This window comes from Sceloporus occidentalis, unplaced genomic scaffold (assembly GCF_023333645.1).
Source record: "Sceloporus occidentalis isolate IW3139 unplaced genomic scaffold, rSceOcc1.0.p SCAF_3, whole genome shotgun sequence".
NCBI classification, from domain to species: Eukaryota; Metazoa; Chordata; class Lepidosauria; order Squamata; family Phrynosomatidae; genus Sceloporus; species Sceloporus occidentalis.
Window position 1 is genome coordinate 182,178,651 of NW_028316983.1, and position 18,083 is coordinate 182,196,733.

The 18,083-nt window shown below is 38.3% G+C and overlaps 1 protein-coding gene across 3 annotated transcripts in view; it reads left to right on the forward strand.

Annotated features, from left to right (window-relative positions):
- LOC149317186 (protein spire homolog 1-like) overlaps positions 1–18,083 on the forward strand; it is a 112,091-nt gene that overhangs the window by 55,430 nt on the left and 38,578 nt on the right. For all 3 annotated transcript variants that reach the window (XM_089517004.1, XM_089517001.1, XM_089517003.1), the window contains exons 4-8: positions 3,645–3,770; positions 7,834–7,917; positions 11,249–11,413; positions 11,786–11,872; positions 13,904–14,033. In XM_089517004.1, the coding sequence (XP_089373130.1) occupies positions 3,645–3,770; positions 7,834–7,917; positions 11,249–11,413; positions 11,786–11,872; positions 13,904–14,033 (592 nt within the window). The remainder of the gene's footprint in view (positions 1–3,644; positions 3,771–7,833; positions 7,918–11,248; positions 11,414–11,785; positions 11,873–13,903; positions 14,034–18,083) is intronic.

Sequence of the window (18,083 nt, forward strand, 5' to 3'; positions counted from 1 at the left end):
TTCTGCAAGCCAGAACTGTTTAGGAATATAGATATTTGATTATAATGGGGCTGCTAGTAGTCCTCAGATAAAGATGGACATCTCAGCCCATAAGTACAGTGTTGTGATGACATCTGCTACTGCAGTTTCTACTCAGCTATATCTTTGAGTTAATGCTGAGCTGGTCTTCTTTGGATCCTCTTAAGAGGGTCTGTGCACCATCTGCCATCTCCCAGGTGGTTAATCCCTTCCCCTACACAGAGAATGCATCATCCTTCTGAAGTTTATCAGAATTCCAGTCTGAAAATTGCAAGTTATCTGACCCCACTGTTTTCTGCCATGTCTCCAAGACCTACTTTGCTTTAGTGACAGTTTAAAAACATGTTTACAGTATCAGAACTAAAAGAAAATTTGGAGATATTTATATTGAACACCCTTTCAGATAGTACATAAATAGCAAAGTATTATTAGTTACTGTTATAAGAAGCATATTTCATTGTTGCAGTAATGTAGAGCAGGTAGCCCCCCCAATTTGCTTCACAAAACCTGTGTATTCACCCACCCCTTAGATCCTACTACTAGAATTGGAATGAATAAATTATCTCTTCAGACTAGTAAGGCATTATCATATTAATACAGAAATAGGTTTCTGTTGTTATTATGGAACCATGTGCTGTAGTAGGGCCTCAATTCAGAGTTCAATTCAGTTATGAACATAATGGTTGGTTGTAGGTTAGATCACCTTCTCTCCAGCTAAGATTCTTTACTTTCTGTTGCATGGATAGATAACACCTCAGTAGGGATAATTTTTCCTGGTTTCTGTAGTGATAATCTGTTTTTTCTTTGGCTGCTACCCATAATTATTCAGATGCCATTGTTGTGAGATGACCTTTAGTAAAAATCAGAAGGTTAAGTAATTAGTCACTCCATTGAGTATACATAGACTCAAGATGTATGCTACTAATTACCAGGAGGCATCTGTGTGCTTTCTCCTGTGGGACAATTAGCAGCTTTGGGTAGACAATTTAGATTGGGAAAATGGCATTATTTTCCTCTATAACATGGTTCTAGTCCACAATAGTATGATCCTGATCAAAAATGGTAGGTGTTTTTCGAGAAAAAAGTTGAAAGAGTTGAAGACCAATTATCTTCCATTATCCCAACTAGCTCAGCCCTAGCTCTTTTAGCTTGGCCCTATAGTACTGTCAAGATCTACAGACCTAAATCATCTATAGGTAGAGCACATGAGAAGTTCTGTGTATGTGTTGTGAGGAAAGCACCTAGCAGTTTAAGGGAAATGTCAGCTGCCTCCTTTTCTCATCATACATGCCGATGTGGCTTAATACATGTGAGTATGGCAAATTTTAATATCAGAGAGGAAAGGCCAGAAGCCACAAAAAGAGATTGGCCATATGGATAAAGGATGCAGCATGGCAGATGCATGACAGATTTTCATCATTTTAAGCTAAAACACCCACAGGATAATTATTTGGTGTGTATTTTTTAGTACTTACTTGGAGAATCATCAACAGTTAGATCATGTTTTAGGTCCCACAGGAAATGTTCTTTTCCTATTTCCAGAGAAAAGAGACCAACAATACATCTCTTTTCAGATGATGATTAGAAATGAAAACAAGTGTGTATCTTTTGAACTCTGACCACCATCAGACTGAGTTATTGAGGTACAAGTTTCATGTCTTTATTTGAAAATGCTTACGTGGAAGCCAAGTGAGCTTTGTGGGGTCAGTCAGTTGTGAATATTTCGTTGTAATATGGTTTCATTCTTGATGAAGTGCATTCAAATGGGGCCAGAAGTTTTGTTTGATCTTTCCTGATACCTGTGATTTCTGTTACCACCACACTGCCTGGGTGAGTTGTTGCTCTTTACTCGCATGAAAATAAACCCCAGAGGGAGTTGTTGGCAGACTTCCTGTTTACATAATGTTTTCCCCCTGTGATCTCTGAATGTAGATGGAAATGCTCTAATCTTCTTAGTGATCTAAGCAAAAAACTGAATACTGCAACCCACTTTCTAGGCAACCCAAAATGAGCCCTGAAAAGCCTTGCATAGAAATTCAATTATACAGCTCTCCCACTTGCATACTTCATCCCTATTGTCATTAACATGCTGTAGTGTTTTTGTCCTTGCTTTCTAGTGTATCCTTCTGCTATGTTTCTTCCAAACGGCATGGGCAGCACTTAGGTTAAACCAGAAATACTGTTTAGATTGATTGCTTTCACAATTAGCTTTGGAAAGACTAAAGTTGTGAGGAAGAATGAGTCAGTTCCAGCCTTCAGTTACCACTCAGTTTAGTAGCTCTGCTTTCATTTTGATTTGCCTACTCCTAAATGGTATTTTCCTTCTCATGGAAGGACAGCAAAAGGTGAACTAAAAGGTGAACTACTCCTCAGGAAGTAGTTTCAAAGCCTGGGAACAGACACAGACAAAGACCTCTCTTATATCAACAACAAATTGATCTCCAGAGATGATGGGACTGATCAAAGGCCTCCCTCAAAGCTCTTGGGCAGGCTCATATAGGAGGATACAATCCTTCAGCTTCAACTGCTTGAGAAAATGACACACCCATGAATTTGCCAATCTTCACTTTTTCTATCTTCCCTTTACCTTAATGACTCCCCACCTCAGTACTCCCTGCTTTTCTTTGTATCCCATTTGTACAATAATATTCTGATGCAAAATAAAGAAACCACATGGTTTCCAAGTCAAGGGAAGTAATAGTCCCACTGTATTCTGCACTGGTCAGGCCTCATCTGGAGTACTGTGTTCAGTCTCAGGTTCAGAGGAGGGCAACAAGAATGATAAGAGATATGGAGAACAAAATATATGAGGAAAGGTTAAAGGAGCTGGGCATGTTCAGCTTGGTGAAGAGGACTAAGGGGTGACATGAATGCACTCTTTAAATACCTCAAGAGCTGTCAGAGAGAGGAGTGGACAGGCCTGTTCTCTGCTGCCCCAGAGGGAGAACTGGGTCTCTAATGGTTTTAAGTTACAGGAGACTAGATTTCAGTTAAGCATTAGAAGTAATGTCTTGACAATAAGAGTGGTTCCGCAATGGAACCAATTGACTAAGGAGATGCTGGGCTGTTCCTCTCTGCAAAATCTTCAGCAAGAGACTGGACAGCTACTTGCTGGGGATGCTTTAGCTGGAAAACCTGCATTGAGCAGGTGGTTGGTCTTAGTGGTCCATGAAACCCCTTCCAATTCTGTGATTCTGTAAGATTGTTGGTTCAGTTCACATTAGGTCAATTTGTGATGTATTTGCAATCCAGAGGCTACCAGTGCAACGAAAGAACCAACTTTAGATAGGGAAGTTCTTTCTAACAGTCTCTTCCAACACTATGATTCTAATATACTTGTATCTCATTCCTGAGCAGAGTAATGTAGCAGATCATGGTACTGAAGCTCTAGCACTTCTTGGATAATGTACAGTTCTGTGAACATTTCTATAGGTTTATTTGGTAGTGGAATAATAGCAACATGTGTATGGATGGTGAACTTCGATTGCGGCACCAAAGGATTATGTATATAAATGGATTTTTTCCTCTGATTCATTTTCCATATACGAGAGAGTATGCTGGCATATTATTTTATTATCTAAACATGAATAATTACATATGTTTCATTAAAACTATTTCCCCCTCAGCTCTGTGCTGCCCATCTGCCAACTCGATCAGATGCACCAAATCACTATCAAGCAGTATGTCGGGCACTGTTTGCTGAAACAATGGAGTTGTATACATTCTTGGCCAGAATTAAAAGTGCAAAAGAGGTAAGCAGAGTGAAAGTTACTAGATCAAATAGATGAACTTTCAAAATTCAAGATCCTTAGGAGATGCTTTCTTAATTTAAAATTTGCTTTCAAGAGACCATGAGCTAATTTGAAGTCATGATAAACCATGATTAATCATGATGAGATGAAGCTATAGTTTGTTCAAGGTTCATATGCCCCTCCCCCTTTCCTTCTCTCACTTTTATTTTGACAAGTCAGTTTAGCATAATGTCTGAACCCTAAAATGTGGCTAGTTATATCTATAGTTTGTTGAAACAATCTAATTCCATAACTGTTCAAAATGATCTTGTTTCAAAGAAATCAATTTATTGTGTTTAGACAAAGCAAGAAATATTTTTGTGAAAACATAAGTATGGAAACATTGAATCTCTTCACGTTTTTTCTATTAGACAATTTTTAAAAGAAATCATAAATTTAAAAAATAATATTGATAGATCTGAGTGTGCATTATAGAGACAAGACAAGAAAGTCTAAAGTAAATGTTCCCAGTAAGGAATTAGAATATGTACTCTGATTAGTGCAGCAGTGGCCTGTGCAAGAAAGAATTAGTCATTTCCTTTCAGTTTAACAGACAATTTAGTTGAATCATTTGCATTTTTGTCTTTTTTCCATCTGTCCACTCTGGACAGGTTCTGATGGAAATCTATATAGATTTTTTTTGTATGCTATTACAGTGAAAACTCTTGGGTTCCTGCTTACTGCACAATTTGTACAGTGAAAGCATGGGGGAACTGTAAAAAGTGTATTCCCCCCATCTGCACACTGAAAAAATTTGCAGTATTTTGACAGGCTAAGGGGCAAAGTGGAAGGGGCAGTTTGAAGCTGCCCCTTCTGGAGCCCGATTGGGACTGCGGCAATCGCATGCTACGGCCCCAATCTGCTTTGAAGCTGCCTGAAAAAGGAATGGCAAATATTGCCTGCATCGCAGCAGCCAGCTTCATGACGCTCTAGCGGTATGCAGCGTGTAAACACTGGAGCACCATGAAGCAGTTCCCAGGTAACAGCCAGGGTGGCTTCCAGGTGGCTTGGCAGCCTGTGGCAGGTAAATGCTGCGCTTCCAAGCCTTCCAGAAGGCAGTGCAAAGGGGCGGTCTGTTTCACCTCTAACTTGAATGTATGGGGAAACACTGAGGAAAAAACACAATGAAATATGGGAATTTGGAATGAATAAATCATTTTTAAGACAAGGTTTTACTGAACACATGTAGTATGACCAGTTTTATGTAATAGTCTTTAGCGTTAAGCAATAATAATTCCTATATATACTTCAGATACATGCAACACCTAAATCCAAGATGCATTATGAAGAGAATGGAGAGAAAAAGAGATTTAGAAAACAGAGGTTTATAAACTGTGGATTCCAAGTGAGGGTCATAGTGACAAATGAGAAAGGCAGGATGTCTGAGAAGACTGGGCATACCCATGATTGTGTGTATTCATGCTTTCATTTTGATCCATGGTCCTCCAGAATCTTACTTGTAGCAAAAGCTCATTAAAGTAATATTTGCTGCTGCTTGTTCTGTCTGCCTAAACTGCTCCTGTACTGAACCTCTGAGGTTGCCATTTGTGCCATTTGGCTTTTCTTCTAGTGAGTCTGAGGACATCTTGTGCAGTATTTCCTGTTCCATAGGATGAGACAATTTTCAAATCTAACAAGCTTTGAGTTTCACAAGCTTTCCCTACCCCTAAACACATGCACACACACAAAACTGGTACACATGTAAACGTTGCCATATGACTCTGGCAAAAATGTAAACCTTGCCATATGACTCTGGCTTATCTGCAGGATGCCAAACAGGAGTGCTGAGTTTTAGTGTCACAGAAGGTAAACCATATATGAAGGATACACACACACACACCCATTTCAGTAGCACAAACAGTTGTATAATGTTCACCAATGCGATGTCTTATCTGCTGCAGTCTTGAATTCTGGCTTATCAGTAAATGAATTAGCTGACTAAGGCCTGGAACAGATGGGTCAAAAGTGATGTGCTGCCGCCAATACTAGGGTTCGGGAGTGTGCAGTAACCGCACGCTCCCGAACCCAGCATGTAACGGCGGCATCATGGCGGTGCCCCATCCATGGGCACCGCCATGATGATGTAAGCAAAGTGCAGTGTACAGAAGTCACTGTGTGTCGCTTATGTCACCGTTGTGCCAGTGGCGCACTCATGACATGTGCCCGGCACCTTAAACAGAACCCAGGTTTTCTGGGTTGTTTTTACTACGGAGGGACGCCACATGGTTTGCCTGCTGCGGCGTCCCTCCGGAGTTAAAACAGATGCCTCCAGCTCACCCTTTTGGGGCGGTATGTACCACACCTAAGATATATTTAAAGAAATGGAAATTATACACATCTGGACAGAGGCTACTCAGGTTCTATACATGCCAAAATCCCAGTATGTAGCTGCATTTGTAAAATCAAATTGAATCATCGTTCCATATATAATCACTGTTTAGATACACATTGACACGGTGCTTATGGAACTTAATGGGGTGATATTCATTTCCATTTAAAACTGGTTGGGTTGCTTTTTTAAATTGGCATTACAGTATTGTAATAATCTGTGTAATATCAAATAAATCTTAATTCTGTAGATGTTGCTTAGAAAACCTCTAACCAAAATGTTACCGATCCTATCTATTTGTTGTTTTGTTCCCTGTTCTGAACATTTTCCATAAAGACTGAAAGCAGCAGAACTGGAGCAAATGTATAAAAGACAAAAGGAAAGTCAATCTCTCTCAATGGCAGGAGCTTTCAAAAGATCTCTCTTGAGAGATATCCCTGTATCATCTTCCCCAGCAGATGTTAACCCTTTTTAGAGTTGTTAATTTTTTCAGTAACAACTCATACAATCTGTTATTAGCAGCGATAAACAGGAATAATTTTATTTAAACTGACACTTCACCATGAGGCCATTGGTTTTACTCTAGATCTAAGTCATATTGGAAACAGACTCACTGAAATTAATTAAGCTTCAGTTACCCATGAGCAGGTCTAGATCCAATTCTTAGTGTTGGTATGCTGTTTCATATTTTGTCATACATAGCTTTTTATTATTTCTGTGTGCTATGAAAGGTCTATTGTTCCTTATAGCTTTGATAAGTAATACAAATAAATAACTAATCTTTCAAAGGGATGACCAGTACTTTCATATTGCATAGCGATACTTATATGCACTATGTATTACTTACAGTATTTTTTCATAAATTCAAGAGGTTTACTAAGCAGATGTTCTAATTAATAAAGGTTTTAAATCATAACACAGTGCAAATATGTGCTGCCTACAATCCCAGTTTAGGGGGAAAAAAGGTGGAATAACAGCAACACATTAACTGGTATCTGTATCATAGAACAGCTTTCCTGAATAGCACCAAGCCTGTTATTTTTTGTTTTGTTTTGTTTTAGTGCCAGATAAATTGTTTTTGCTTGTTGGTTGTGTAGTTAACTTCAGAATGCTTTTTGAGGTAGTATACAAATATTATAAATAAATGATGAATGAATAAGCTCATTTAAATATTGAAACATAGATTGTTTGTTCTACACTACTGGAGTGCAGAAGACACAAAGTTTTTAAGGACTTTACAGCACAAGAAAAGAAAGGTAAAACTGATCAGGAGCATAGTGGCTTTCTCCGTGCCACTGGTGCCCTAGTTGTACTTCCGTTCTGTTTCCGAGGGGAGATGGTTGTCAAAGAAAAATCCATTCACCCAAAGGCACAACTGTCTCCCCTAGAGAAGAGAACAGAAGTGTAACAATATAATGCAGAGTGGCACAGAGAAAGTCATTATGCATTATTATTATTATTATTATTATTATTATTATTATTATTATTATTATTGTGCAGTAATGTCCCAAGTGTTACTTCTAAGCCAAGGTATAATTCAGCTGATGACTGTAAATCAGTGATAGTCACACTACTTGAATGAGCATATTTGCATGCAGTAAAATATGATGTTTTGTTAAAAATGTTTTCTGTCATATTGATGTCACTGTTCTTTCTTCATTTAAGCAAATATATACATTTTATTTTATATGACAGAATTTGAAGAAGATGCAGGAAATGGACAAAGGAGAACATGATGAATCCAGCACAGATCTTGATGAATTAAAAAATGCTGATTGGGTAAGTACCTTTGAATTATATTTTAAATAGTGTTGACAGGATAATGGAAATAGTCTGTGTGAGAGTCACACACATTCTGTGTGACATTTACTGTTCAAAAGTTTCTCAGTTTTGTTTGTTTGTTTGTTTGTTTGTTTTATGTATGACTGCACAAAAAGAGAAACAGATACATATTTCATTTAAACATGGTGTTAGACTTTTGTATATTAATTTTTGGTGTAGATTATTCCCTACATTTACAAGGATCACATTTATTTTTCTTTCTAGTTACAGCTTTTTGCTTTACATTGAATCCCATTCCAGAGTTTCAGCTTTTCAAATGCGTTTTTTAAGATTAATTTTTATTAGTTTTTAGTAGTCTTATATACAATCAAAATTATATGCAAAGATAAAGAAAAGGAAGAAACAGAGAAGAAAATAATAAAGAAAAAGGAAGATAAGAAAAAATATATACAACTAATACACAATAAAACTCTGATCCACCCATTCTGATTATAATGAAAATAAAATAAATTAGAGGAAAAAATTTATTCTACCATTACAGATCCGACTAAATAATCCTACTGAAATTAATAATAACCATAGCCACAGATTATTACATAGTTACATTTCTTATTGCCCCAATAATCCATAAATCCAATCTTTCAAAAAGTATTGAGTTGTCTTATCCTTTAGAACCCATGCTAATTTGGGCATTTGGGCTAACTCAGCAGCCTTAACAATCCATTCTTCGATTGTCAGTGCTACAGTCCATTCCAAGTTGAGCAAACAATATTATTTCTGCTTTTGTCATACAGTGCGTCCGCGCCATACGTGGACACACTATATGCGACTTCCAGCTTATGCAGAAGCCGTGCAGCGAGAAAAACAATGGTGCACGCGCCTGTGCCACCACGTGCATGCGCTCCATTGTTTCTAATGGGATGTGAGTATATGCAGATTTCCCCTTATGCGGGGGGATCCGAAACGGATCCCCCGCATAAGGGGAGGTCCCACCATATCAAAAGAATGATCCATATTTACTATCCAGTTCTTTGTCCATAATGCCCAACAAAAATATTTCTGGTGACTTCACAAAATCTACCCTTAAATATTTTGGATTAACATGAATCTTAGAATAGTAACTTTTCACCTTCTTACACATCCGCCACATATGAAACAAGGAGCTCTCCTTATTTTGACATCCCCAACATTGATTTGAAACATTCTGGGCTATTTTCAACAGCCTATTTGAAGTTGGATAGGTTATACAGGTTTTCTTTTAAATTACTACACAAAGTAACTTTTATATCTTTGGACCACATTTTCCCCATACATCCATGTGAACATTATGCCCAAATTGGAAAGACTCAACGAACTGTTGTGTTTTAAAATACACCATGATACATGGCTCCTCAGGCTTCCAGAAAGATTAGCATAGTCCTGCCTGTGTGAACATGCAATGCCAGATGATGAGTCTTCTATACACTGAAGTGTGAAAGTTGTATAGATCTTTGCATCTGGTGGCATTTCAGTTATCTAATCTGGTACTATCCATATATGTTGGAGAGCTCATATACTGAGAGCTGACTATGCTGGCTGGAGGTGATATGAGTTGTAGTCCAACCTATTTGAATGGTGCTAGGTTGAAGAAAACCCATCTAAACAACTACCAGTTCTTTGCTATCATAAACATAACCTTGAATATGAGACCTCTTAACTAACAAACATTGAAATCCTTGTTTTTTCACTGAAAACTAACGCTCATTGAGTTCACTGGAGCTTATTCCCCTCTAAGGAAAAAAAAAATATTTGAATACAGTGGGGCTTTGCTTCTGAGTAATCATTCTTAGGTTTGCAGTGTTAGTACTGTGTAAGATAAAGAAGGATTTCATGTTTAGGAGGTACTTATATAAATGAAGACTTGAAACTGAGGATGTGATCATGGAGTAATAGAAAACTTGCTTACTATCATCTTTCCTGTCCTTTGTGCAGACTTGTAAAGAGTTATTTGGCCCTTTTCTACCTAGAATTTCTTATTATCTGATAAACAACACGAGGTCATTCTTAATGTAAGGGATAACTACAATTGGCCCTCCATATAAGCAAAAGTTTGGTTCTGGACCCCCCTCCAGATACCAAAAAATATGGGACCTCAAATTCCATTACTGCTACTGGACATCAACATAGCCATGTCAGCGCATTTGCGTGCACATGCCACCATTGAGGATAATGGGACGGCCATCTGTGGATGCTCCAATCTACGGGTGGCTAGCCTGCTGATACAGAGGGCCAACTCTTTGTTATGACTTATGGTTAAAACATAAACAATGATAATAAATTCAGATACAAACCAACTATTATAATTATTGATTTAATGTTAAGTTGCCATCATTTTGCATGTTTGCCTTGTGGCTTGCTCAAAAAATGCATGGTAGCTATCTGATTTTTCTTAATCAAAGTTTTAAAGCCTGGATTTGTTTAACATACAGGAAAAAATGGATTATAGACTTAGAGATAAAAGATTATTTTTTATTTTCAGTCACAGTTGTATTCCACTATGTTTCATTCATTAATTTATTATTTTGTATATTTTCTTTTTGTGTGGACTTTCTCCCAGAGTGAACCCTAAGGCAACTCACAAAAGGAATCAGCTAAAAACAAGCAAAAAAATTGTCACTGTTAAGACAGAGTGAGCAGGGGAAAGACAAGAATGTGTAGTAAATGAAAAATAAGATATACATTCGCCCCTCTGTTCTTGCGGACTTGAGATCTGCAGTCTTAAATATTCATGGAGGGGCGACCTCCATTAATTTCAATGAGGCACGCCCCCACGCACGCTTGCAGGCACACGCCCCATTCAAGCCTATGGGGTTGAATATTGGCAAGTCTATGTTTTAGTGGAGGCGGATCCCCTGCGAAAACGGAGGGACGACTGTACATAAATCAGGTAGAATTTCCCCCTATATTCCAATGACTGCCTAAATTAAGTTCTTGATAAAAGCAAGAAAGTTGACAGAACTAAATATTTAGTTCTATATCTTAGTTCACATCTAAATGTAAATGCACATTTTAATTCTTCAGATGTGTCCTCAAACCAGAGACATTTTAGTTACAGTGTCTAGTCCAATGTTTACAGTAGCTGTGCAGACATAATTAACTATCTGTGAACACTTTTAAAATCAACAAAATTTCCAGAAATTATGTAATTTAAAAATCTGAGCATGAAAACATGATTTAAAATGTGTTTATTTAGGTTAGTGATTAGGTTAGATTCAATTACCTTACCTTTCTTGATAGGTTAGTGTTTGTTTAATGATCCTGAAACATATTCTTCTTCTTGTCTCTTCAGGCCCAATTTTGGGTGCAAGTCATGCGAGACTTGAGAAATGGTGTGAAACTGAAAAAGGTTAAAGAACGTCAGTACAACCCTCTTCCCATAGAGTATCAACTGACTCCATATGAGATGCTGATGGATGATATTCGATCCAAACGCTATACTTTAAGGAAGGTCATGGTAAGCTATGACAACTAAAAAACAAAAAGAAAGTCCCCCGCCCCATCAAGGTGTGAAATGTATTACCATTTTGATAATTTTTGTTTATGGGGTAAAATTCAAGTGTAATTCAGTGGGAGGGTGTACTTTCAGAAGTGGTAAAGGAACCAGAACTCCTTCCATCATGTCCTGCTTTTCATATGCTGTTGTTGCGGATAGTGCGTGGTAAGGTAGTTCTTGTTAAAACTAAATATTCTTATTGTCAGCATTTTTTAATTTACTGCATATTGTTGAGTTGCCTAATAAGTATGTTAGTTTAGGATGTATAGCTTTGGTTGGGTTGTTAGACTGTCATGATATAAATTGAAGGCAAAATGTTTTTTTCTCTTTCAGGTCAATGGGGATATCCCTCCACGATTAAAAAAGAGTGCCCATGAAATTATTTTAGATTTTATCCGATCTCGACCGCCATTAAATCCAGTATGTACTCCAATGCATGGTGTTTTTTATTCTAGTAAAGAAAACAACTATTGATACATTTTGCTTTCTTTACATATGGTTTATTGAAACGTATCCCCCTTCCTTCCTGTAATATCATTTAGAATATAAAACACAAGCACAGTGTACCCTGTCTTCTCTTAAAATGTAAGTTAATAAGGCTGCCAGGATTTAAAAATAACAACAGCACCTTCAGATATTTTTTGACTTCTGCCTAATCTTATGTTTTTCTTCCTCACATTGTATTGTTTTCAGTAGATGTTTCCACACCATATTTTATATTTTTCCTCTCATTGTGGCCAGTTGCTGCTTAAGCACCATCTCTGAAAGCTCTTCCTTACAGTCTTCTTTATGCCCCAAATCACTCTGTCTTGCCTGTTGTGCTGTCGCTTTCTTATATTCCTCAGTATGCTTCTCAGACAAGCATTGTTACAGATTATGGTAAGTTAATAGAGCTTCCATACAAACCCATTTGATATAGGGCTATTTCTAGTTTGCTAGGCTACAGTATGCCTAAGACTGTACCACCCTGAACACGCCCAAGCTTGTTTGATCTCAGAAGCTAAGCAGGATCAGGCCTGATTAGTACTTGAGAGCCAGTGTGTTATAGTGGCTTGTGCACTGGATTACAACACTGGTTGAATTCTTGCTCAGCCGTGAAAACCCACTGGGTAATCTTGGGTAAGTCACATTCTCTCAGCCTCAGAGAAAGGCAAAGACAAACCCTCTTAAAAATCTTACCAAGAAAATCCTGTGATAGGTTTGCCTTAGGGTCATTATAGTTAGGAAATAACTTGGAGGCACACAATAACGAATCAATAGTGTTCCTGGCAAGTGCCTTAATAATGTCTTTTACACCTGTGTTTCTCTGGGTTCAGGAAAAGAAGGCGTGCAGATGGCTGGGAAGGAGCAGTCTTCAGCCGTGATCAGGCTGGGATCATGGTGACCACATGGCCTACTCCCAAAGCAAACCACCATTGCAGGTCTCAACCCATGCCACCAGGAATTGGTTTAAACTGACCACTCTTTAATACAGTCCTTTGGACTGGAGCGCAGCCTCAAAGTGGCTTCCAGACACTTTAGGGGCATGCGTCATCTAAATGCCACGCCTACAAAGTAGCCAGAAACTGCTTCTTGTGGCCCGTGTGTTCCAGGCCAAAGCGATTCAGTACCTTATCTCCGCATCTTTGAATACATCAACTCTTTGGTCTGAAACAGATGGGTTAAATAAAGCAGCTTCTGGGCACTTTGGGGGCGTGCTGTTTAGAAGACTCACATCCCCAAAGCAGCCAGAAGCCGTGGTAAGGCCACACCAAGCCAGCAAGAGTCAGCCTTTCCAGGAGTGGATTTAATCCGCTCCTGCCAGCTGCTGGCTCCAGGACCATAGTGGCGGCCCATGGATCTGACCCCATACTGGTTTTCCAATCCAAGCCATCTAAAATGAAAGAAAATAGTTATTTCTGGCAGACACAATTACTTTATCTTGTGCCTTCAAGTTATGGTTATAAATTATAGTTAAATTTTAAGAAGTGTTCCTGTCAAAGTAAGCAGTGAGTTATAAAACTAGCTCAAAAGGTCTAAAACAGGGCTGACAGCAGAAGCTTACAAATACTTCTAACTGCCAGACTTTGTAACTTTGGCCCAAAACAGACGGGCCAAATTATGCGGCTTCCACTTGCTTTGGAGGTGTGGCGTTTAGACAACGCATGCCCCAAAGTGGCCAGAAGCTGCTCCGAGACCTTCTAAAGAGGTCTTTAATCCACTCCTGCTGGTAACTTGTTTGGGACTGCGGCGGCAGCCCACTTCAGAAGCGAGCAATCCGGTCGTCACAGTCCCAGACTCATCACGGTCATAGTGGTTGGAGATCGCTCATTCCAGGCCATATACTTCGGTCCTACAACACTTTGTTAAGATTCCTAAGAATCATACCAATCCCTCTATACTTTAAGTACCATGATTGTCTACTGATATATATCTTTAGTGACATAAATCTTCTACTTTTGTACACTCAAGGCATCTGCAAGAAAATTGAAACCAACCCCACCACGACCACGTAGCCTGCATGAAAGAATACTGGAAGAAATTAAATCTGAAAGAAAGTTGCGACCTGTTTCTCCTGATGAGATCAGACGTAGCAGGCTAGGTAAGTATTTTGATTTTGATGACATTAATTTAGAATAATGCTGGGTTAACACAGTTATTCTACCTTGTCAATGTATGCATCAAATTTTTGTAAGTATATTGCCTTCCCACTTCACTGAATTTATACTTCCTCTTCTTCTATTTAAATAAATTAGTTTATAAAAATGATTACTTTGCTAATCAGCTGCTAAACAGAATCCAAATAAAACCTGCTAATTCTGACAGATGATGACTGCACTTACATGTCATGATCCTCATAAGTATGAATGCGTCAGTATGCACAGAAAGGTTTATTTCCTCTTACTCTACATTGATGGTGTATTTTATAGGAATTTAAGCATATCAGTAAACAAATGAAGTATTCCATAACTTCATTTTAGCATTTTCTGAAAAATTTCCTGCAGGTTTCCACTGAAAGGCAATAATGTCATATATTTGTCCAGATGTTATGGGGTTGGGATGGGATTTATGATCTTAATAAAATCAGGGTAGATGTATACTGCAGCATTGTACAGAATAACAAACATCATCTTGAGTGCTAAATGAAATAAAAATAAATGCACATAAAATGAAGGGACATTGGCATAAAGGGAATATATGCCTTCCATGATGGCTGTCACTTTTTGAATCAGACCAGATTAGTGCTGCCAAGCTGAATTTTTCAAACTCTAAACAAAAAAAATTATTTAAAGATCTCAAAATAGCTCAGCCTTGTGAGTAGCTCTTTTCCCCAACTACTATTCATGTCATAGTCCATAAAAATATTAGTGGCTGTATCACAGCATCTAGTAGTTAGTGATCATAGCAACAACAGTTGTGGTTGTGTAACTGAAATTTTCCCAAATACCATTTGCTGTGACTCAATTGCTGTGAACATCCCCAAAGTAGAAGCATTGTTAGTTGTCTCACCCTTGAGCTCAGATCCATGGATTTTTTAACATGTGTCTTGAATTTATGGGTGCTGCATTTCCAGTATATATTTTGAGCCTAATATATAGATCAGGTGTTCCAGATGCTGTGATTGCTTAAAGATTATCATTGCTTAAAATGCCTTATAAGCTAGGTTTCGTTAAACATATACTTTAAAATATTCCTGGAACTTTTTTTAAGTGTCCTACTTGATAAATCTATTTTATATAGTTGTTTTTATCTGTTAGCAAGATTAAAATATTATTTTGAACTTCAGAATGCATTTTTGTGTTCAGAGTTTTTATTTTTCCATGTTATGTTAAATGTTTAACTTAACATGGAAAATCTGCCCAGGTTGACTAAGTTTTTTTGTAACAGGAGAAAAGATAATACAATTTTTGTTTTGCCTATGTCCAACATTCCCCTTTAAATTATATGTCTCAAAAACAAATGTTGCCACATGATAATGCTGCACAAGGGATTTTAAAGTACAGGTTTAGGAAGTAGGAACATGTCTGGGAAAAGATCAAAACAAAGCCAAATGTTTTGAAAATTAAGAGACAGAATTTCTTTTTTCTATGAAGTAAAGACCTCTTTCACCTAGTTGAAAGGCAAAGTAAACTTGTCCTACTTTAGGGCAATTTAGAAAAAAAGAATTTGCTAGTGAAATGAATTGGGTAACCTGTGCGATTGAGAAGCCACAGATGGACATGGTTTACAGATACAGAGCAAAATCTTGGTTAGCAACTTCTGGGAGCTCTGTTGGATCACAGGGACCACACCTGAGCTTTCTCACTGCCACTGAATATCTGACATCTACAGCTATCATAGCACCAACTTAGCACCAACTTAAAAAAAAAGTAAACAAGGTGCACTTCACCTTAGAATAAAGCATGCAGCCCCTGTGCGCTTTAAAAGAGCCTTTTTTTCTTCTACTGCAACACCAATATTCAACAGTACAGCAGCAAATTAGGTAGGGAAATGAGATTTTCCCCCTGCTAGTATCCACACGGTGCCAAAATCCAATGGCATTGCAGGTGAAAAGAGCTGCAGAAATGTATTGGGGGTGTATACAGGCCACAGGCCAGTGTTGCCCATCCCAGAGGTAAATCTAGCACTCACAAACACAACACACAGCACAACAGAATTCTGCCCCCCCCCCCATCTTCACTGAAGCCTTTCACATCACCTAAAAAAAAAACTCGGCAGTTTCCCAGCTCTCCAGAGCCGTTTTTGGGGTTTACCAGAAAGTTAAGTGGGCTGGGGGAACTCCCCTCTTAATTCTGCCAGGTTTTGCCAACAGATTGTCCACTTTCTTGTCGACTATAGCTTTCTCCTCAGCATGTGCACATAAAACTGCATAGGATTCCTTCCTCAGAATAAGTTTCAATTGGTTTGCTAGGATATACTGTACTTCCTATATATTCCAGATATGATTATATAGGACTTGGCTGCACACCTACACCTCATGTTGCTGTGTGTTACAAACAATGTATTATTGTCTCAGCAGAGACTATTGTTGCTCATTTATTTAACTGATTTTTAACTTTTGTATCAATTATGTTTTTGGATGTGCCTTGTTTTAATTCATGTTCTGATCCACCTTTGGTTCCCAAGTCAGGAGAAAGGTAGATATAAATTAAATTAATTCAAATTGCTTATTTTTCATACTCTACCTTAACAGTACATAATCTTAATTATGCATTAACAATTCATACTTTTAACATCAACAGCTCTCAGTTTTTGTTATCAAACTGTACCTGTACATATACTGGCTGACAGGTTTTTTCCTGTGAGAGTATTATATAAAATTTAGTAACCTGGACTTAAATCAAAAGCAACTTTCTGTATTGCTGCAGTGTTAATATTAAAATTATTGTTACTAATCAATTGCATTATAAGTTTTTTGTGAGACTTAGGGGTTATACAGACTGCCCCAAAGGGGTGGTCTCCAACCGTCTCTTTCCTGTCTGGATCGGGGCCTCGGCAACCTCATGCCATGACCCCAATCTGGCCTCTGGAGGGCACAAAAAGGAACCGCAAAAAGGGGCTCCTTTTTGCGCCCTCCAAAGGGTGCCATAGCTGTGGCTGTATGGTGCCCCTTTGATGCTGCACCATCTGGAACAGTGCGCGGCATCATGACACCCTGGGGGCAGAATCAGGGTATCCAGCGTTAGGACGCTGTGCCCTGACTCCACTCACAGGCCGGTACAAAGTGCTGGTTTGTACAGGGCCTTAGGGGCTAAACAGACCGGCTTGAAGCACCAGCATGGGGGCATGGCATTTGAATGACACATGCTCCGATGATGCCACCACGCCAGTGTCACACCACCTGCCTGACCGCATGGCAGGCGGTGTGACAGCTCTCCTTTGGTGCTGCTTTTATACACTGCACGCTGAAAGGAGTGCCGAAAAGGGCTGCTGCAGCAGCAATCACACCTTTTTGTTGGTTATAAAAGGAACAGCATTTTGCTGCCTCTTTTTGAGCCGACCAACTGCCAGATTGGGGCCGCAGCATGCTGGTGCTGCGGCCCTGATCCAGTGATGAAAGGGCAGCACGACGCCACTTCATCAGCATTGTCTATTTTGCCCCTTAGTATAAATTACTGGTGCAGAATATGACTAGGCAGTCAAGAAATCACCGTTTCACATCTAAGCTCAGCTGAATTTACTTGACAACTTTTTTAAAAAAAAATTATTTTCCAAGACAAAACAAAAATACATAAACACACAACATACAAATAACTGAATACATAACATGCAAAAGCAAACAGATACCCACAATAAGAACATTACAATCTTCCATTTCTAAAAAACTTCCAAAGACTTCCTCTTCGCCAATTCATTAGTTTGTCTTCTTTTCTGTATATCTTCTTTTAAATTAAAGTTTGTACAATGTTTACCCTTCTTGTATCTACAATTTTACTATAAATTTATAATATATATATAATTATTATTATACATTGCTTTTAAAAATTGTTCACTCCCCCAAAGGATTGTTGGTTACCATTCTAGTAGTAACTTTAAAAAGTACACTCTTTATGTTCCTAGACTACAAAAAGTAATGAGAATAGTTACTTTTGCTTACTGAATTTTGAAAAATGTAAATCCTGCATGCAGTTAACACATGGCATAGCATATG